Source organism: Melospiza georgiana, chromosome 1, assembly GCF_028018845.1.
Source record: "Melospiza georgiana isolate bMelGeo1 chromosome 1, bMelGeo1.pri, whole genome shotgun sequence".
Taxonomy (NCBI): Eukaryota; Metazoa; Chordata; class Aves; order Passeriformes; family Passerellidae; genus Melospiza; species Melospiza georgiana.
Window position 1 is genome coordinate 94,254,680 of NC_080430.1, and position 21,918 is coordinate 94,276,597.

General features: G+C 37.4%; 1 protein-coding gene across 2 annotated transcripts in view; it reads right to left on the reverse strand.

Moving 5' to 3' along the window:
- INVS (inversin) overlaps positions 1-21,918 on the reverse strand; it is an 83,290-nt gene that overhangs the window by 30,835 nt on the left and 30,537 nt on the right. Inside the window, exons 4-7 of one of the 2 annotated variants that reach the window (XM_058027190.1) lie at positions 16,288-16,461; positions 13,872-14,039; positions 5,527-5,707; positions 1,824-1,933 (exon numbers count right to left, since the gene is read on the reverse strand). In XM_058027190.1, coding sequence (XP_057883173.1) covers positions 1,824-1,933; positions 5,527-5,707; positions 13,872-14,039; positions 16,288-16,461 — 633 coding nt within the window. Of the gene's footprint in view, positions 1-1,823; positions 1,934-5,526; positions 5,708-8,869; positions 9,007-13,871; positions 14,040-16,287; positions 16,462-21,918 lie in introns of those variants that run through there. The other variant, XM_058027199.1, reaches the window with a different exon arrangement.

Below are 21,918 nucleotides of genomic sequence, written 5' to 3' on the forward strand. Positions count from 1 at the left end.
TATGTATGTAAAGGAGACAAAAAGGCAAATAGTGGTGCTTAAAAACAACTGGACTGGTGAAAACAGACTCCAGACATAATTTAGGCAGGGGCTGTTGAGTACATCACCAGCTAAAAGAGGCCTGCAGATCTGAATGAAACTCTCCTGTGTGATTTTTCACGTAAGATGGGAAACAGTACATTCATTGTAAGTACACAGGATTACAAAAGAATGTCTGATTCCACCATGTACTTCACTTCCCCTTAAAACACAGATGATATCACAATTTGGCTGGCTGATGGGATCAAAAGGCAGCAGCATAATGAAGATGTTTCATTTAACTGAATCAAGCCCAGGCAAAGAAAACCAGTATGAAAAATCTTTTTAGGAATACATAAAAAAAAAAAAAACCAAAAAACCCCCTCCCCAAAAAGAAAAACAAAACAAAAAAAAAAAAAAAAAAAAAAAAAAAACAAAAAACAAAACAAAACAAAACAAAACAAAAAAAAAAAAAAAAAAAAAAAAACAACAAAAACAAAAAACCAAAACAAGATAAAAGAATGTGGAGAGAATCACCAGATGATATTTTTTTTTAACTCAAACATGAAAGAAAGGCTTTTACAACACAAATATTTCAAATGTGTTAGGCCCAAATTGTACACAGTCCTTAATCAACAAAAATCAGCATCAACAAAAAATTTTCTAAAGTTAAGATTACACAGAAGAATGTGTTTCAATAAAAGTCAGAATTTAAAAAACATCTGGATGGTCTTAGTAAGGTCATCTCCAAAAAAACCCCACCAACATCCCAAAACTCACTTGGGAGCAAAACTATTGATTGTTCTGTTCCCTCTTTCAATACTATTTCTAGATTTGTTAACTTGAATTGTTCTCAGGGGCATTTAAATTCTCCTTCTTTTTTTTCCTTGTTAACATGTAGGTATGTAAGAAAGACACAAATTATTATCCCTGCTAAGAAAATTTTGCAATGTGGACTATGTAATTATTACATTATTAGACACTAAATAACTCTTTCTATAAAGGGAGGGTATGAAAACTATGAGAGATAAAGGAGCTTAAGAAAAGCTTTCTTAATTTCCAGTGCTTGAGAACTACTTCTGCAACATCTGTGACTGGCAATCAGTGAAGTGCTGAGTTTTATACTTGGCTCTACTGTAGGCTCTACTGTATCTGAACTTGCTCTGGAAAAAAAAAAACAAACCTATGATACCAAGGTATAAGAATTAAGCTGTCTGAGAAACCAATGTTCTTTGTTGTCTGAGTTTAAAAAATATTTCTAAAAATTTTAAAAATACAGTGTTCCTGAAGAATTATGACAAAAGGCACTCAACTCTTTAGCTGTGCTTCATGAGACAACAGTTCATTCATAATGCCAAATATTCATAAATTAATTACCTTCTTGAACGCAAAGACTGGTTTGACTGGTCCTGCAGCAGCTGTGCAAATATTCCTACAGGTCATCTTACTCTAGATACCTCATAACTGCTTAGACTTCATTATAATGAGCCCTGAAACCTGAAAGCACTGTGAAATAGTAGGTGCCATTCTGCTTTCTGTTGAAGTAACTGAATGACTATTGTATTTTGTGATGCAAACATACAGCTCAAAGGGCCTTTTTTGTAAAGAAAGTTAGTTTTTGTACATCTATCTTTAATAGTTTGAAATCAACCACATTGGTATCAGATTACATAGGAGAACTCTGAATTAACTCATGCCAATAACACTGTGCTTATATGATTTCAAAAACAACTCAAACACTCTGCTAAACTATAAAGATTTCAGCAAAATATGTTTACTTCACATTTAGGGTATGTTCTACTTACAGCAAAGTTGCTCTGCGCTGCATAATGTAGGGGTGTTGCACCTTGGCTATCAGATGGGATAGTTCCAAACTTATTTCTTTCTAGTAAGAGATGGACAATCTGTGCATGACCTGAAAAAATAATGTAATAAAAACAAATTGGTATCAAACCTTAAAGTCACTAAAAAGCTTAGTTAAGAAAAAGGTAAAAAACCCCATCATTGACAAATGAAAAACCTAAACTGAAACAAAACAGAATAAAATGAACAGACTTTCACAAATAGTCACACATTTGTGTTGTAGCCATTATAGTTTAAATGTAAGAGAGAAACATAAGACTTGATATTTGAACTATTAAGTCTGGCATGTACTTTATTCCCAATAGTGGTACGGTGCCCTACTCTGTATTGTCATTTTTGGGGGGCATTTATAAATCAGAATGACTTATAAATACAAAATTTCTTTTAACCAAAATGACTAGAGCTTTTCCCTAAATAAAGAAACCAGCAGTAACTGGTCTGACAGCTATGATATTAACCTCATAATGAAGTGGTTGAATATTTCCAAAAAAGCTTATAATAACTTAGTTGAGATGCTGCATTTGAGTGACAGGTCAGTCAGAAACAGTAAAGTGAGCATAGGCTGATGATGATGAGCATTTGTCCATCTGCATTAAAAGACAAGCTAAATCAATGTTGACAATTTCATCACACATCACATTGCTTTACAGAAATCAAGTGTAAATTCTTCACTCAGGTTTTATTTAACCAAAATTTCATCCAAGAATGTATAGCGGAATCAGAGGCTAGCCTACTACCAGCTGCTATAAACAAGCTCACACACAACTCCTTCATAAAAACTGATCAAAATATTTTGAGATTAAAATCACAACACTTTTGGAGGATGGGTAAACTTTATATTCACTTCACAGACAGGAAAACAAAGACAAGTACAGTATATTGCCACTAAAGCCAACCAGTCCGTTCATATACTTGTTCCTGTCAGCATATGCAGCTCACAGAGTATCTTAATGATTTGGTATTTCAAGCAATACTATAAAACCACTCTGATTTTACAGGTGAAAACCTCCAGTACCTCATATGTCAGAAAAGCAATCAATTTTGCCCCTTGTTACTTTTGCACAGTTGTCTTGAATCACTTCAGAATAAATGAAAAGGTAGGTAAACCTTCCTGCTAGCAGTAGATTATTTTTAATGAAACCACCAACAGTTCCAGAATGAAGCTGTGACACAGTTGTGCTCTGTAGCTCTTTAAAACCTAAGACATGGAGGACTAAGCAAGCCCACTTTTGTGAAATGGCACTTTCAGACTTTATACATACAGAAGTATCAGAAATGGGAGAAAATGGTAACTTGGGTCAAAAAGGATGAAGATTTATGAGAGCATTTTTTCTTTCTAGGGGCCTTAGGGTGTACAGGAAGGTTCTTCTTCCTTGCCAGCCATTAAGAGAACACTGGATACAAAACATCACATTCCTATAACATGTCCCTTCCTACAACAACAACAAAACTGAAAAACAAAACAAAACAAAAAAAAAAAAAAAAAAAGAGAGAGAGAGATAATGTTGCTATTCTAGTCCCACCTGAAGAGTCTAAGTCTAAGAAGTAAATTGAGGTTCACTGGAAGAAGTGGCTTTGGAGTGAAATCCTAGCAGAAAAACCTTAGGAGTACCAAGCCTGACAAAAAAGATTCCTGAACTTTCAGGACAGACAACTAGAAAAAGAGAACCTAACTCCATAATGAGGACAGGGTCTAGCTAAATTATCCATGAGAATAAGGCTTGAGGGAGTTAAAAAAAAAATTGTATTGGGTGCAACAGTAAAGAAATAGGTGCAAAGGTGCATCTCACTTGGCCATTAATGTAAAGATTAAAACTCATTTCTTGGGGTCAAGAACTGTCATTACTGTTGTACTTTTATTTAGCAGAGATGTAACTGGGAAGACTTTTATCTATGCAAAAAGAAAAGGTAAGAGAAGCAGCAATGCCCTTAAGATGCAGTCACATGCAACCCATCACATCTAAGAAAAGTTGTGGCAGCCTCCCTGCACTGCTTTAAATCTCCTATTGTTAACCTATATAGTAACATCTCACTCTCTTTGAGACCTACATAGAACATCACCTTCAACTTAAAACTGTAACCCTGAAAATTAATCGTGATTTACTAATCAGAAATTCCCAAAGAGCATATGCTACCTACAGACCTCATCAGGTTCACAAAATAGTCTGGAGGTCTTGGCACATCTTCCCCCTTTATTCTACAATGATTAGACAATCCATTTTTCCAACAGACAAAACTTCTCTAAAATACAATCAATTTCAAAATGCAATAAATTTTGCTTCTTGGACAGAACCAAGTGATAATGACTATTTCTTTGGAAAGCCGATCCTGTGACACTTAAAAAGCTTCACAATTTCTCTGTTAAAATTCAATATCCCTACATACATACAAATTTGAGAACACCCTTCCCTCTTTTTTGTTTTAATAAACATAACCAAATTACATGTATACTGCCACTGGAGTTGCAGTAACTCGCTCCAGTGAACATCTGATTCTGATTCTTATATTGGCATTCTTTGTCTGCAGTGTCCCAAAGGATCATTGGGATGAAGCCAGTTAAAAGGGGAGAGAGATTGTTTGAAGATTCTTTATCCAGTGGTTATTTTTTCCTCCTGAATGGAAATAGGAGGTAAATTTTCTAAATCATATTATCTTTGTGTCTGTCATTTTAGGGGTTGTGTTTCCCTGCATTTAGACTATTTACATTTAATCACGTTTTAACTTGTTTTGCAAGGATCCAGTTTTTGTAAACACAAATCAAAATTCACATATGCAAGGTTACAATTTACAGAGTGTCTGAGTCTCAGGGTAACAATCTAAACAGAGAAGAACTCTATACAAATAAAACTCCTTGTCAGATCTGATTAGATTATCATAGCGTGTCTGATGAAGAGCTTATACTGGAAGTGTCAACTTTGCCATTTTTTGTTGTTTACTTGTGCTGGCAGTATCAGAGTATCTGCATTTTCTTTGTGGGAATCTTCTTAAGCCCTTATTTAGTTTGTGAGGAGTAGTTTAATAAAAACTAGACAATATAATCATAAATCCACTTAACCAGGCAGACATGAACTGCAGAACATCACAGTAGGCTGAAAGTGAGCATGAGACTCGTGATGCCACCATCAACCACTCTGCACTGTGCTCAGCTCCCCCCTGCAAACCCCCTGTGACCCTCTTACATATGGACCAAACAAGGGTACTAGCTTAAATCTATATGAAATATTAGTCAAATTATCTTTTCAGATAAAAAATAAACTCTGGCATTTTCTTCATGCACTCCCATAGATTGTGTTGCTTTCATGCTGGGCTGTGCATACCCCACTTCAGACACCACTGCTCCAGAGCATCTGGTTTTTTTAACATATGATCAAAGCTGAATATGCAAGATCTCAATATACCCTAATTGTTCTTAAATCATCAGCATATATAACCTGTTGAAGCGATGCATTGTACAAGGCCTTGGAGAATCTGAAGCTAAAAAAAGCAGTCTACACACAAACTTCTAATCCTGGTTGAGCAGAAACTCTTCTTGCTCTAAGAGATTAATTGTCATACTGCCAGGCTGGAATTAGATAAAAATCAGAGAGAAAGATTAAACAGTACAGTTAATTAATGACTAAGTGACTTCTGCACTACCCAGTTTACCAAGTAAGGCTGCCCAGTGCAGGGGAGTTCGAAACAAGTTGTCATAAGATGTCACGTTGCAGCCTTCATAGGAGGTCAGGACATCCACAACTGCTACATTCCCATCTGCAACAGCAAAATGAAGAGGAGTTCGTCCTTCATAGTCTTGCCAGTTCAGCAGAGATTCTGTAGGTGCAGCTTCCTTCAAAAATAAAAGAAACAACAACATTTTAAGAACATTTAAATTTAAAAGAAAATCTATACAATCTTTACAGGTGCTTTTTCAGAGAGATACACTGTCCTTGTCCAGTAGAACGTTGCTCTACAATCAAATGCTTTTGTTACAGTATAGGCTACTTTGAAGTATTTCTTATGGAATGCTTTTTTATACTTAATTATAGTACAAGACCAGATTTCTGGTACATACCCCATAGTTCTACCAGTCTGCTGTGCAAGTGGTTCCTTAAACAGATCTTTAAAAGATTAACTCTGGCTCTTAGGAAAATAACTAGAAATTCTTACACAATTTACAAGTTGAAAATGACATCTATATCTTCAGATTTTCTCCAACAACACTTCCCTTTTTGCACAAGTTAATTCTATGACTTTTACTACAATATTCTTCTAACCTTTTATGTCCCTAAAGTATTTCCAAAGGAGATGTCTACATCTCTAGCCAACAGGAGAGAGTACTTCTAATAAAGCATCTACTTCTAATGGGCTTAATTTTGAATTTAAAAAGTCTTTTAAAGTTTCATGATTAGCCACTTGATCATGTAACACAGGCGTTAATAAATACAACTTGACTTTTCATCACCTTTTCTTAAAAAATATGCTAAATTACTTTCACATAAGGTCCCTAGCTATATAGTTTTGTATTGTGATAATTTCATCTCTCAAATGTTTTTCTATACAGATTTCTCTTCCTGATTCTTTTTCAGGCAGAAGACTGGAACAGATGCAAATAAACATCATCTTAGCATCTGAGAGATCTTCAAATGGCAAATATCATAAAGGCCCATGAAACACAAACTTTAAACATCACTTTTCTGTAAAAAAGAGGTATTACTAAAAAGTGGTAAACAATAATACAGTAGAAACTCAGGATGCAGGACACTTATCATCTAGAGTAGAAGCAGATTGTCAAAACAAGAGTTTAAGTAAATCAGAGGGAGTGAGTGTGCTTTTCTATCTCCAAGAATTCAGAAAAAATCAATGAAGTTATGGGACCCCTGTGCAGAATTAAAAGGGAATGTAGTCCTGAGATTTTTAACTTCCAACACTAGAGGGGATTTTAACTCATAAGTGAGAAAAGCAATCCTCCTGAAAATACACACTATATATCACAATGCATTTATGAAAGAGGAGCAAGGAATTGTGGTAAACGCAGCTTGTTAACTGTTAAAGCAAGTTCCTGACCCCTTTCTCATGAAACTAACTGCAATCTTTCCTTTTAGCTCCACTAGGTACACAAATTGGCTGCAGAATCACTTGCATTTGCATTACTTGATGTGCAGTAACTATTACATGGAAAACAAATATCTAACATTGAGAACAATAAGTCAAGAAGAAAAAAGGAAATTCCAGAATTATGGTTTCTACACAAATACTAGTTGACCAAAGTTGTACAATCTATATTTTCTATGTAATGGATAAATAAACACTCAAAACCCTCCAAACATTTAGAGTCATATTTCACTATATTTTCTAAGTGCAATCTGGCTAATTTAATACAGCAGTAGTAACTTCAACTCTGCAATGCCCTGATTCTTTGTTTCTTACTGTTTGCTTTCTTACAGTGCCAAGTTAAACCTCCTAATATTTGGTTAATGTAAGTTTTCTAGATCTAAGGAGCTACATACATTGCACACTGCACGCAAATCACAGAATCACAGAATGGCTAGTGTTGGAAAGGGTCTCTGGAGATCATCTAATCCAACCCCTCACTACAGCAGGTTCAACCACAGCAGGTTGCACAGAATTAGGTCCAGGTAGGTTTCACATATCTCCTGAGAAGAAGACTCCACAACCTCTCTAGGCAGCTTGTTCCAATGCCCAGTCACTTTTCATCTCAGTAAAGATGCTTCCTTCACATCCAAATGGGAATTCCATGTTTCAGTTTGTACCCATTGCCCCTTATCCTGTTGCTTAGCACCACTGAAAAGTGTCTGGCTCCATCCTCTTGACATCCACACTTAAAGTATTTCTCATTGATAAGATCCCCTCTCAGTCTTCTCCAGGCTTTCTCAAAACACTGGCTTTCCTCCAGTCCTCAGGCACCTTTCCTGTTCTCCATGCCTTTTCAAAGATGATGTACAGTATCTGAGCAATAACATCTGCCAATGCTAATTAAATGCTAATTAAGCTGCCCATCTCAGACAAAAAACTTCATCAGTTTTAGATTAGGTATCAGTACCATCAGCCATGCTTTGTTAGAGTCAAAAATTAACATAAAACACATTGGAGCTCACTAATATATGTAGCCATCAGAACAATAACCATAAACTATTAAAAACATCAAAATTGATAAATATGACTCTCAACTAAAAATGCTATCAAACTTAACATTATTACACGCACAAAACACAATAATCAAAGCCTGCATAACAGTTCTTTTGACAAGCATTCAAAAGCATTTACCTGAACCACTACAGTGAAAGCTTGTATGTTGCTCCCTAACTTAAATAATTCTGAAGAGAAAGCTAACTGATAATATGCTTACTTTTTGTCTATTCATAGAGCTCAGCAGGGGGAGCATAGAGCCTACTGCACAAATTCAATTTATGAGAATCACTTTTAAGAGTGGCTAAACATGAATTATAACAGGCACAGAAGTTATTACTGAAATTCTAAGTCCACCAGAGGAAAATGTGTTTGAACAAAATGGACAAACAAGAAAACAAATCACTCATAATTTGCTGATGTAATCCTGACAGCTAATTTTCAAGCCTTCCAGAAGCACAACAACATCCTAAATAAATTAATCCTAAAACTCCTGGCATAAAGTCACTGATGTTGCCAAGAATATACCCATACTCAAGAGTGTTATTTATGCAAAACGGTACAGATTCTCCAATGACAAAGCCATTATTTATATTCTAATTTAAAAGTATTCATGTGTTTTGAATTTTTTGGCCACCTAAATTAAAATTTTCTAAGTCTGTTTCTGCCTACATTCACAAGTATAATTTCTTTAGATTTTAAGTGGGTTTGGTTAGCTATAATTAAACTGTCATACTGTATTAATATTTTAAGCACAATACAGAGAAGAAACAGAAGCTAAGCATTTTTCTGCGGCAATTAGAACAATGGAATTGTAGGCAATAATGGAAAGTGTGGTATAAACAAATGTCATGTCTCTTACCATGAAGAATAAAAAAAGAGAAGAGATACAAAATAGACAGAGCGTACTAAGCAGTTGCTTCCATCATAATAATGGAACCTTATGCTGTTCTTTTCTCCTTAAATCTTCCCAACGTTTTTCATGTAATCAAGCACAATCTGGAAAGGTGGAAAAGGAAGTTGACCATGAGAGGATCTCCAGATTAGAGTTTCTCTCTACTTCACATGTTTACTTTCTACATATGTTGAGTTCAGTTTTGGCAGTATTTCATGGATTTCAGTATCAGATATAACCAATTTGTGCCCAGCTGTCACCCCTGCACACCCAACCTACTTTCTCAGCATTCAGCACAGCTCTTTTCATAATTGTTTATTTTGACAATACCAATGGACTATGTACTACACAAATACCAAACAGAAAGATGATCCTTAATTTTAAGAATTTATAAACAGAAGACAATATTTGGCCACACCCAGAGGGCAGAGTACAGAAAAACAAGACAGTATTTTTCAGTACCATAGACTGTGGTCTCAATAAAACCAGCAGCTAAACTCTTGTCAAGTTTTTGTAAAGCAGCGCTGGAGAATTCAATGTGGGATACTAGAGAAAAAATAATTTTCTAGGGAATTCTTCCACAGTGTTAAAGATAACAAGTGAGAAACAACAGCAGACTTGTTTTTCATAACTTGGCCAGCAGACACTAAAGGTAGTCTGGAAGCAGACACAGATACCTCACTGCTGTCTGGGCAATAGCACAGTGCTTAGAGAAAGCAAAGAGAAATGGTTTGGTTGGATGTGATTAAAAATGGGGAAGCAACAGTGACACCGACACTTGCCTTTTATACTGCTATCACCACAAGACAGTGTTTTTGCAAATTTAAAAATGCAATTATACCTTAAAACACAAGATTACAGAATCTTACTCTGTGGGTACATCCATTAGAAATACAATATGGAATGTGAAAAACGGTAAAGTTAGAAGGCCTAGAGAGGACTGAGAATCAAACATGATGCTTAGACAATTGCCTTGGAACTGGGTAATGAGGGAAAAAGTAGCTAAGAAAGGAGGGGAAGACTGTGAGCTCTGCTGTGTCTGTGCTGTGAAGCTCTGTCACTTCAAGACAAGTAAGAAAAACACTTCAATTTGGAGAGAAGCTTTTACTAGAGAATTAAACTCAGGGCACTACCACCAGCACAAAAAGGTATTTATACTCCACAAAATTCAGTCAACAGATTGATTACCTAATAACAACATTCCTCTATCATCAACTTTACAGCATAGCTAAATCACTTTTCCATTTAAACTTGTTATTAACTTACTCTGTTATTAAGCACATATAGATGTAACTAATTGCAATATAAACAATTAAGCTGATGCATAAAAAAGCCTGGATGAAATCAAGAACACACGCTTTTCAGCCCAGCCAAAGTGCCTCTAAACCTCTGCACCCAGCATGAGCAACAAACATGAGGAGCTGGAAATGACCAAAAGAAAGCCACGACCTAGTTGCCATTACTGAAACTTGGTGGGATGAATCCATGACTGGTGTGTGGCTACAGGACAGGAATAAGGTTCAAAGGGGTTGCTCTCTACAACAGATGGATAGAGTGCAATGTGCTGTCCCTGGAGAACAGCCATGAACAGGTAGAAAGGCTGTAGGCAGGAATCAGAGACCAAGGCAATAAAGGAACCCTGTGGTCAGTGTCTTCTACAGGCTGCCTGACCAAGGGGAGCCTCCTGACAAAGCCTTCTTGCTCCAGCTGCAGGAGGCATTGTGCTGGAGGCTCTTGTCCTGCTGGGGAACCTCAACCACCTTGTCATTTGCAGAGAAGCAGCCCGGTGAGCTATTGGGAATCCAGGAGATGCCTGGGATGAAGGCAGGATAACTTCTCAAGACAGGTGATAGACAGCCCCAACAGAGGGAATGTGGTCACCGGACCTGGTGGTCACCATGCCCTGCCTGACCAACCCAGTGGCGTTCTATGATGGAGTGACTACATCAGTGGAATGGGAATGGCTATAGATGTTATTTTTCTGGACTGCTGCAAAGCCTTTGATGCAGTCCCCCAATATCCTTGTCCACAAATTGGAGAGATTTGATGGGTGGGCTGTTTGAGGGATAAGGAATTGGTTGGACATTTGCATCCAGAGCAGCAGTAACTGTCTCAACGTCCCAATGAAAAATGATGATGTCCCTCAGGAGGCTGTGCTGGGACCAGTGAGATTTAATGCATTCATTAATGACACAGGTGAAAGGACTGAGTGCACACTCAGCAAGTCTGCAGCTGATACCAAGCTGGGTGGTGCAGCTGAAAAGTTTGAGGAATGGGATACCATCCAGAGGGATCTGGCCCAAGCTCAAGAAGTAGAAGTTGGGAAACTCATGAAGTTCAATGAAGGTGAGTGCAAGGTGCAAGACAAGGGGTCAGGGCAAGCCCAGCACTATCACAGGCTGGGGCTGAACAGGCCAAGAGCAGCCCTGCCAGGAAGGGCTTGGGGGTGCTGGGTAAAGGATGAGAGGCTGGACATGAGCCTGCAATGTGTGCCTGTGACCCAGAAAGCCAAACGGGTCCTGGGCTGCACCAAAAGCAGTGTGGTCAGCAGGCTGAGGGTGAGGATTCTGCTCCTATGTTCTGCTCTCCTGACACTCCCCTTGGAGTACTTCATCCTGCTCTGGGGTCCCCAGCACAGCCAAGATATCAAACTGTTGGAGTGAGGCCAGAGGAGGCCACCAAGATCATTAGAGGATGGAGCACCTCTCCTATGCAGAAAGGCTGAGAGAGTTCTCACATGCAGAAGAGAAGGCTCCAGGAAGACCTTACAGCAGCCTTCCAGTACCTAAAGGGGGCCTCCAAGAAACCTGGAGAAGGACTATTTATAATGGCATGGAGTGACAGGATAAGGGGGAATTATTTCAAACTGAAAGCAGGTTTAGACTTGATATTCGGAAGAAATTCTACTGTGAGGGTGGTGAGGCACTGGAACGGGTTGCCCAGAGAAGCTGTGGATTCCCCAGTCCTTGAAGAGTTGAAGAGCTGGACAGGGCCCTGGGCCACCTGATGTAGTTGAAGATGTCCCTGCCCATGGCAGGGTGGTTGAACTAGATGACCTTAAAAAGTTTCTTAACAACTCAAACTATTCTCTGATTCTTTTAATTGTCAGATTAAAAAAAAAAACAACACAACAAAAAACTACAAACACAACCAAACCAAAAATGTCTACCAAAAATCCTGGACATGATCATAATTCTGGATTACCTAAAGAGAATCTTTGAGAACACTTTCAGTAGAGAGACAAGTATTTTTGATCTTTTGTAGTATATCTGCCTGAGATGAAGTTAATTTTCCTTGCAGCAACTGGACTTTGTGATTAAAACTGTTGATAACACACCCATGTTTTGGCTATTGTGGAATAGCATGGATTCCTCTTTTTCACATCCTGCTCCCCTGCTTACCCCAGTGAATGGGCTGAGGGTGGGGAAGAGACTGGGACAGGGCACAGCTGGGACATTTGACACAAACTGACCCAAACAATACCTCATATCATATAATATCATGCTAAGCAAAAACCCTCAGGGACAGGGGGAGGGCAGCAAGGATGTTCATGGCTACACCATTTGTTTTCTCAAGCACGAATAAGCATGCTGAAGCTTTTTTTTCCATTTTGCCGGAAGTGGCTGACATCTGCCTGCTGATGGGAAGAGTGAATAAATTTCCTTTTCGGCATGCAGCTCTTGCTTTCTATACTGGGCTGGCATTATCTTCATCCACAAGTCTTCTTTTGCCTTCCTTCTATTTTCTCTGCCTTGAAAGAGGGCAGGTGAGTGAGTGCCTGTGTGGGTGTGAGGCTCTTGTCTGAGCCAAACACATCACAACTTTAAAAAATATTTGTCTTTTGACTGCCGAATGTTTGAAAAAGTCTGTAGTTAAATACAAAGATCCATATATTTTTTGCAGCAAGTTTACTTCTCCAGCAGAAAAGCAGATATACAAATTCAAAGTTCGTGACAAAACTTTGTAACAAATTGTTTCACAGCTGGATACAAATTACAAATATATTGAATAAAGAAGAGTATTACAGAAATGCAATCTCTTTGATGCTGGAATCTTCTCTAAAACTATTTATTATAGTAAAATAAGTATCAGTGACTGTAAGATTGTCAGTGTGATTTGAAAAAAAGCAAAGAAAGTTTTCATTTTCATATTTAAGTTCTCAGCTTGCCAGCTAATCAGGCAGACAGAAATACAAGTCCTTGTAGTTAAAGTACAATCACCATGTGTCCACTTCTGAAAGACCTTTGAAAGACAAAGATACATAAAGTTTGCTCTAATGTGACAGAAAATTTAAATTGAGGTTTCTGTATCTTTCCATGTTAGTGAAGATCAGAAATTTTCACAAAATAAAAATTAAGGTAAAAATCAGGCTGAGCATATGATTTCATTGTACTCATAATAGCTGTCATTGCAGAAGATAAACTCAAATATTGCAAAAAGAGAAAATATGCTATCAAGGAAACAGTACTGAATTGATACACAAAATCACGTAGAAAGTCCTTCTGCAAACTGATTGTGGGCTGACTGACAATTGATCAGATATTTCCCAGAATTCTAACCTGAGAAACCAAATTAAACCAAAATTTTTAGTAGACAGATAACTAGATATAAACTTTTAAATAATGAAAGAAAGACACATAACAAAGAAATCAGTGTGCAAAATGCAGCTGAAATGAGCAATATGACTGGCCATTTTATCCATGAAAACTTTTAAGTTTTTCCTCTCCCCCTTACAAGACTTCAAGCAAAGACATTCACCCATAGAAATCAAACCAACTCTTTTCGAGGCAGCAAAAATATTTAGGATTACTTCTTACAAAGTTCTGGATGTTAGGAAAAGCCAATTATTCCATTCTCAAAGAGTCAGTGGACCAAAATGAGAAATCTTATGAGAATAAAAAAATGTTTCTGTCAGAGGAAAGTAGTAAGGAAAGCAAGTGTTATATACATATATTGCAGACTTTCTTACCAGAATACATTTCACTGTGTGGATTGCACTAGGGTCCTTGTTGTTAGCTGCCCAGTGAAGTGGGATTTTTCCTTCAATATCAGGAATTCCAATATTTGAATCATGTTTGATGAGAAGTTTCACATGCTCTGGGTTATTGTAGTAGGCACTCCAATGCAATGCAGTTTGCTGAAATACAATTTTCACAAGCTTTTTCAACACGCTGAAGAATTGTTGAAACATTAAACAAATGTTTAATGTTTAAATGAAAATTAAAGTTGGCTAAAACTAGCCTTAAACAACAGGCAAATAAACAAGCATTTGCTACACTTCAGTAAAGAGGACTGACAAAAAACTGATCACATGTACCTGGGGTGGTTGACAACTGAAAATCTATGAAAATAGGCTTTAAACAAAGCCGAATAAAGGCCCATTTACTTCAGTAAGGGCAGATCATCACACACCTACTGAGGCCTGAGTCAAGTCTAAGCTGCACCACCTTGCATCCAAGGGATCCAAACCGAGAAGCCTTTATGCTTGGAACATAAGTATTTCTGCTAGGAGACTGCTTTTTATGAAGATTTGTTGGACTATGGCAAGAGAAAAATGTGCATGCCACTTAGCACTGCCCTGATGGCTATTTGGTGCAGCAGTTCACACCCAGAGAAAATATCTGTGCTTGGTATTAAGCAATGACATCCAAGCTAGAATGTTGACCTGAACCAGACCTCAGCCCCAGAGCTGCACTATAGAGCAACTGCAGTGATTAGTGTGGTCCCTCTTAAATTTCAAGCTCTGTTGGGATGACACAAATTGATGGAGACTACTCTCCACTAGGGGAAGGTGACACCATACGCTGACACTGGACTCAGATCCATCTTGAACTAAGGTTTTGACTTTACTGTCTGGGATAACTCAGAATTCTGAGGTTGAATATTAGTGAATCTAATGCCCAATGGCAGTCCAATAAAACTTCAAAAGGCAATCCATGCTCCTACTGCCAATTCCTGACTGCCAACAGCTTTTTCACAGGCCTTATCAACGTTCCTAACTACATAAGCAAACCGGTGTGTGGGGGTTTCTTAACCAGCAAAACATTGGCATATTAACAAGTATTTTATTTACCAGACACACCTCTCCCAACTGCCAAGTAACAGAGTTATAATATAAAGAATGAATTTTTTTCCCACCTCTCTTACCCCAACACCCCTACCAAACATCACTTGGCACTTTGATTAGAAACAGAGAAATAACTCCTACAGGACATTTATGTATTGAAGTACAATACCCTGCCTTAGCATCCTCAAACAGTGACATGGAATTTGTAAGTTCACCATCATATCTTCAACTTTCTGTGAAGGAAGAAGGCAAAAAGGAGCCTGTTTGTGTTTGTTGCTGCCAGCTGTTGGCTTAATACCATGGTGGCAACAATAAGATAGCACAGCCTTTTTTTCTGCCTGTCACTCACTGAAGAAGGGCTCCACAAAGCACCACCACAGTCTTGTACCAGGAAAAATGTGCACTAAATTAATGAGTGTTATTTATTAAATGGAGCTGATCAGTATTCCTGGAAACTGACAGTTGCAATGCAAGCAGAAAGTTTAGGATACCACAAGGCCTTGGTAGCCTTGGTTCACTGACTTCTCTCATCTACAACCAGTTTCAGTCAGTTACCGACATGGAAGCAGACATAAAGGACACTTGTTCTCCTTCATCTTCAGGAATTATATTTGACAATTTTGATGTGCACAGTTGCAGCAAGGAAACTGAAAAAGCCATGTGCCCAACAGGGTCAAACAGGTCGGACTCTGTGCCTGAGATCATCTTTCACCAACCTGAATTCCATTTTTGCTACTGCGACTACTCATGACATGAACCAGGAGAAAAGTGCTCCCTGTTTTGTGGGGAATCTGGCAATGCTTTAAATACTGGCTTGGAAATCTGCTGAACAGGCAAGGTTGCTAAATGGTTTTGGCTGGTCTATGCATACCTTTGTTAATTAATTAGCATGGTCATGAAGTCAGCATGACTCCTCCAGAATGACTGCTGTAATTATAGGCAGTTTTCTAGTGACTCTTATCATTACAAGATTCTAAGTGTGAGGTTTTTCAAAGGCAGAAAAGCAACATAAGCACATGCTATCCAGACTCCAACAAGAATCACAATGTTATAGAAAGACTTGGATGGTTTTTGAATCTTCTATTGTTGTAACTACTCTCAAGAAGAAGGTCAGTGGAGCCAGTGCAATGAACTTTGACATCATTAACATCAGAAAAATATTAATATTTCTACTTTGAAGACCTAGAAAAAGTTTATGAAAAATAATTTTTTGCACACAACTGCTTGATGTAAAACCAATTCCTAAAGTTGCTACAGATCTTAAAATAAGCAGTTGTCTTAAAATAAGCAGTTATCTTGCAATAAGCAGTACTTTTACCTTGTTTCTGTCCTGAGTATCCACTTCTCCAGGTGCCATATGTTTTAACAACAAAGCTAAACATTTTGGACTTTTGTGACGTGTAGTTAAATGCAGTGGTGTCATATCCTCTAAGTCCTTCTGCATCCAGTTCCCTCTACGAGCCAGCAAAAGTTTCATGAAGCGGTAATTTCCCTGGGTAAAGAAAAGTATCAGAAATTAATGTCAGTTTATCAAAGCAAATTATGATGCATAGATATAGATTTATTTTTTTTTACTGTGCCTAAAAAAGCTTGAAGCAAAACAGCTCAAAGCTTTGGAAACATCTAATGAAATTTTTTTTGTTAACATGAATTCTTCATTTTTAGGTCTCTCATGCTATTTGGTTTTAGATATTTATATTCCATTAGCAGAATAAGACAGGGTTCATTAATACGAAAAATTCTGTAATATTATAATTTTCTTAACTGTTTAGCCTCAGTAAAAATCATGTAAAAACTGAAATAAGATCATTACCTGCTGGTTTCAGCAAGGTAAACAGTTATCAGATGAGGAATAAAACTAAACATGAAGAAAGAACATAATTTTCAAAACGAAAGTAAGAAAAATAACCGGGAATGATTCAGAAAGATAAAATGTACTTATCTGAATACACAGCAAATATATGCAGAAGTGATTGTTTCTTACATTTTTAAATTGAGAACTGCATGAGTTTTGGTCTATAGTATATACAATAAATGGATGGGACACCTAGCGTTACAACACATTGAAAATACTTCACACTAGGACTTTCACAAGGTTTTCACTATGTCTTAAAAGAAATAACAGATAAATGCTTCTTTGATATAAATATAATCATATAATAAATGAGGGTGGATCCCAAAAAACCCAATCTGGTTTTATTTCTCAAATCACTGAAGAAGCCAGTGAAAAATTAAAGACATGAACATGCAATCATGAAGAAGCTGTACTGATTTAGTAGTACAGGCAGCCTTGACTTGCTTGAAAGTTATTTTCCATCTAGGAGAGATGCAACATTCTCATGCTTCCACTTCCCAAAGTTCATGGATCAAATCATCTTCAGCAGTTAAGTTGCAATCGAGGACCAGCAACTGGAGCAATAACTCATTAAAGCAAAACATCTGCACCTGCCTTCAGTCATCATGATTTAAAAACCTCAGCTCTTTTCGTACTGTAACTTTTAACCTTTCCTAAAGTGAAAAGAATGTGTTGTCTCTTAATTTTGCTCACTGTCTTCCAATTTTTCCCCAAGATACTAGTTTTTGCCAATTTCCCATATAGATCATTAACTGTAACTATAATGAAAACAGAAAGCTCAAAAGAGAAGATAAATTCTACTAATTGTCCCCCACTCAGGGAAAAGCTGGAGCATTTGATGAAGCTTTATCAGACAATGTACACAGGAAAGGTGACACAAAAATCAATAGAAGTCATGTCTTTGGATTCTTCTGCTTATGAAACTACCTGCAAATTAACATACTTCAGTCTGCTACAATTCTTTTACAAATTCTGCATGTTAGCTTAGTTCCCTTAGGCTGTCTTTGGAAAAACTATGAAAAAAAGCAACCAAGTAGACAAGGGCAAGCAATGCTAATGAACGGGGGCACTTTGGTATCTCATAAGGCTCAGAATTGCAAAGTGTTTTTGTCAGCAGAATGGTAGGATGGAGACAGGCCAAAGGATTCCAGAGGCCTCCACAGTATCCAGTGCCAGGGCATAAAAAATATACAGATTTCATTTTTCAAAGCAGCCATAAACATTGGAAGGGCATACTTTACAAAAATTACTGTTCTGTTTCTGTCTAATAGCAATGGAAGACTTGAGCTTTACAGATGCAGAATGGATTTCACCAGGTATGGCCAAAATAAATGAATGCGACTTTTTTTCCTGCTTACACTATTTTATTTTAAAATAAAAATCAAGGAAAGCAAATCATGAACGAGCTCAGATAAAATTACTTCATCCTGCCTCTACCTTTTACTGTTACTAGTCCTTGCTCATCAGTGACAGCTTACAAGAAAAGTCTGCCACAGAACCTACCACAGACCTGCCTGAACATGCAAACTTCTCTTGCCAGAGACTACTACAGCATTCCCAGTGAGAAGTGACCAAATACATATTTTTCTTCTGCTGGGTGTCAGGGAAAGCACAACCTCAGGATTTTGTCCCTGTAGTACACAGACACATACCAAGCATACTCTGAAGTACAGGGGCAGAACAGTGTGATGTCTGCAGAGCTCCTAAACCACAGAGAACACACTCAGAATTAATTAATGATAAATTTGGGGTGGAGCTAGGGATGAGAATACTCTTCATTATTGCCATTACGCTGAACAGGCAAATGTGAGAAAAATTTAGAAAACTCATTAAAAAAGAAAAATTAAAATTAGCAAAAAATCTCAGCGTATCATGATGTGGTTGGCAATTAAATGGGAGGAGAAAAATATTAAATAACTTAAGAGAATATTAGTCTTGGAAGAAATATAGCTGCTTTTCTCCGTCACAGATGATAATACATTTGTAGTTTTCAATATTTCCTGCACACAGTGCATGCATATCCATGAGAGAAAAAAAATTATTTTTGTCTTGTTGATGGGTACTTATTGGAAGATTTACAAGTACATTCTGCTTTTTGAATGAATTCCACTCTAAAGAAGACTGAAAGTTAAAACAATGCATAAAACTAAGGAAACATGCCCTTTTATTATTACAATTTCTCTCCCTATACTGTATTTTATATTTGCTATTACACATTTTTCCATCAGTTACTACTACATTATTCTCTTGCATGCTTAGCCAACAAATCCCTCTCCTTAGCAAATGAATTTGTAATAAATCCCTTCATTCTGAAACACAAAAGACTCTGTTTCTTCCAAGTGATTACCACAGAAAACACCTGTACTTACATTACTTATTTGAATTATCTTATTCGTGCTTTTGCTTCTGACTACTGTTCTTTTCTTTAGTAATACCATGAATTTTACTGTCTTCCTTTCACTTGTTAGAAAACAATATTGCACTTTTTAATGACAATGGAAAATTTCCCCACCTTTAATTGATTGCTGCTTAAGTTTACAAGTATGGAATGTATCAACATGCCTTGAAGGCTGATGCAATTTAGGTCTTATTAGGTGGAGGGAGGGAATGCTTAATTTGAAAAGCCAATTCCTCTTTTTAATAAAGTTTTTGTGTATAAGAAGTCTGTAAGCTGGCTAGGTTTTTACTCATAACTAATGCACTTGACTGGCCTAAACATTGCTGGGCAGCATGAAGCTCTCTGAGTCAGTCCATGGTCTCTTACCATTGATAGTGACTCAAAATTTATTCTACTATAAGCAGAAAACACCATGAGAGAACAGGATGAAATACTTGTACAGAATACTTGGTTCCTAGCAGCCAAAATTTACCATTCCAATGCTAATTCTTAATATTCCTTTAGATTCTGTTAAAATTTTTTGAAAATCAAAATACTTGACTCTGCAAACTACCAGAGTATCACAGAACAGCTGACTTCAACATAATCAGAAGAAATACTTCTGCTATTTCAAAAAATCAGCAAAAGGTACTAGTAGAACACATTTTTGGGGAGACAGCTCAATAAGCAATCATGGCTCTGTCATCAAGTAATAACTGCAAAGAAAGTTCTGGACTCCAAGCTAAGCAGTCAGAAAAACTTTCTGAACATTTTAATGGAAAAGAGAGTTATGGAAGAAGTATTTCAGTCAGAGCCAATGAGTTTGCCAGAATTTAGAATATCTCTAAATTTGAAAAAATTATCCCCAAAATTGCAAGTTGGGTCATTAAAAAAAAGCTGTCTAGTATATTCAGAATGATTCTGCTGCCAGGGAAAGGTTTCAGTGGAAAATCACTGGTAAATTTTTCTACCTAGTTTTCTGGGTCTAGAAGAAAATGTGCTTATTTCTTTATTAATCTAAAGCAGCTTTTTCAACCTTTTTTATTTCCTCTCCCTGGCTTGCTGAGGAAGTGTAGTGAGAGAGCAGCTGGGTGGGCATCTGTCAAACAGCCACAGTCAGGCTGTCCCATATGGTCACCTAAGTGAAAGGCTGAAGAAAAAATGAGCTCTGTTCAGTGGTGCTGTAATTCTAATCACAGGTTCATGCTGCAACTACTGGTTGTATTGCCATTGCACTAAAAACATCATCTCACACTTCACATCTTTCCACTCTGTACAGCCCACAGAGTCCTGCTCTGAGTCACCCAGTGCCACGTGCCCATTTCAAACACTTCCTCAGAAGTTAAGTACTTTTCACAGCAAATTTTAAGTGTTTCACAAGCATACAAACTTGCTTTAAAGAGTACACCTGTGTTCTAGCTAGAAACGTTCTGCTGATGTGCAACAGAGGTCTGTGAAAATTTATTTCCATTCTCATCCCACTATTTCTTGGTGAGTTAACTTGGTCATTATATTAAGCTGTGTGCTTCTACACTGACTAACCCCTGTAGTGTGGGTACATCTCTGACACAAAACTTTTAATATTCAGATTTTAAAAACACACTGCATAAATAAATACAGCACAACATAAACAAGCCCAACATCTTTTACAAGGGGAGAAACTGAGCTGTACAAGGTAAGGCTAAGAGTCAGAGGATCTTGCACCTCTGCATGCACATCAAAAGCACACCCACAATTAGGCTGCCATCGCCTCATCATCAGTGGGATAAAAGGGGACAATGCACACAGAAAAATTAATTATTTCCCTATTAATTGCTGAGCCCACATTTGCAAAAACTGTAACAATTCTAATCCACATCAAGTACTTAACATTGCTTGAAAGACTGATCTGTAATGATTTACAATGTAGAGCACATGAGCTGACAATGGTTACAGTACAGCTAGGCTTGAATTTTGGAATACCTACAATGGGCCTGTGAAGATTTAGGGCACTGTAAGGGTTGCTAGAGGAACTGGGGAAAAAGCAGCCCAGCATCTCTATACAACCTCCTGGTAAAAACAGCAGGGGTCATAAAAAAGATTGCCAAGCTGTTAAACCGTGAAGATGCTACTTTGGCTCCACTCCAAAATGACATACCTGCTTTCCCAGCACTGGGAACAGACAGACCAAAAGAGCACAAACCCTTACAAAGGAGGTGGTTTTCAAGGGCTTTTCACTGCTGGCAGTCATAAGCACTGAAGATGCAGTCAAGGCATACACTTGCAGCAGAACAGAAAGCCTTAGAAATATTTACAGATAAACCACAAATTAGAACTGAAGGTTGAAATTGACCCTCTGGATTAGTAAATCCATCCTCTAGCACCATAGGGAGCAAGAACATCTAATCCTTTTCAAAAATTCCTAATTATTTCTTTTAAATGGAATTACAGTGTTCAGGATTTTCTCCTCCCAGTTCTCTGTTTCAGACTCAGGCTTTTAGGTTTTGATTCTTGTTTGGATTTTCTGGGTTTTTTAAGCCAACACACACACAAGGACACATTTCATTCTTCTACCCATGAAAATACACTGTGGCTTTTAAAATCTAAACAAGCATTGGGGTTTTTATCTCAGTAACAAAGGACAAACCCTACACTGCCCTCAAAAAATCATCAGCTCTCTGCACTTATTCTAGTTGGAACTCTTCTATTTTGAACACAAGTAAGCAGAGATTACAGGG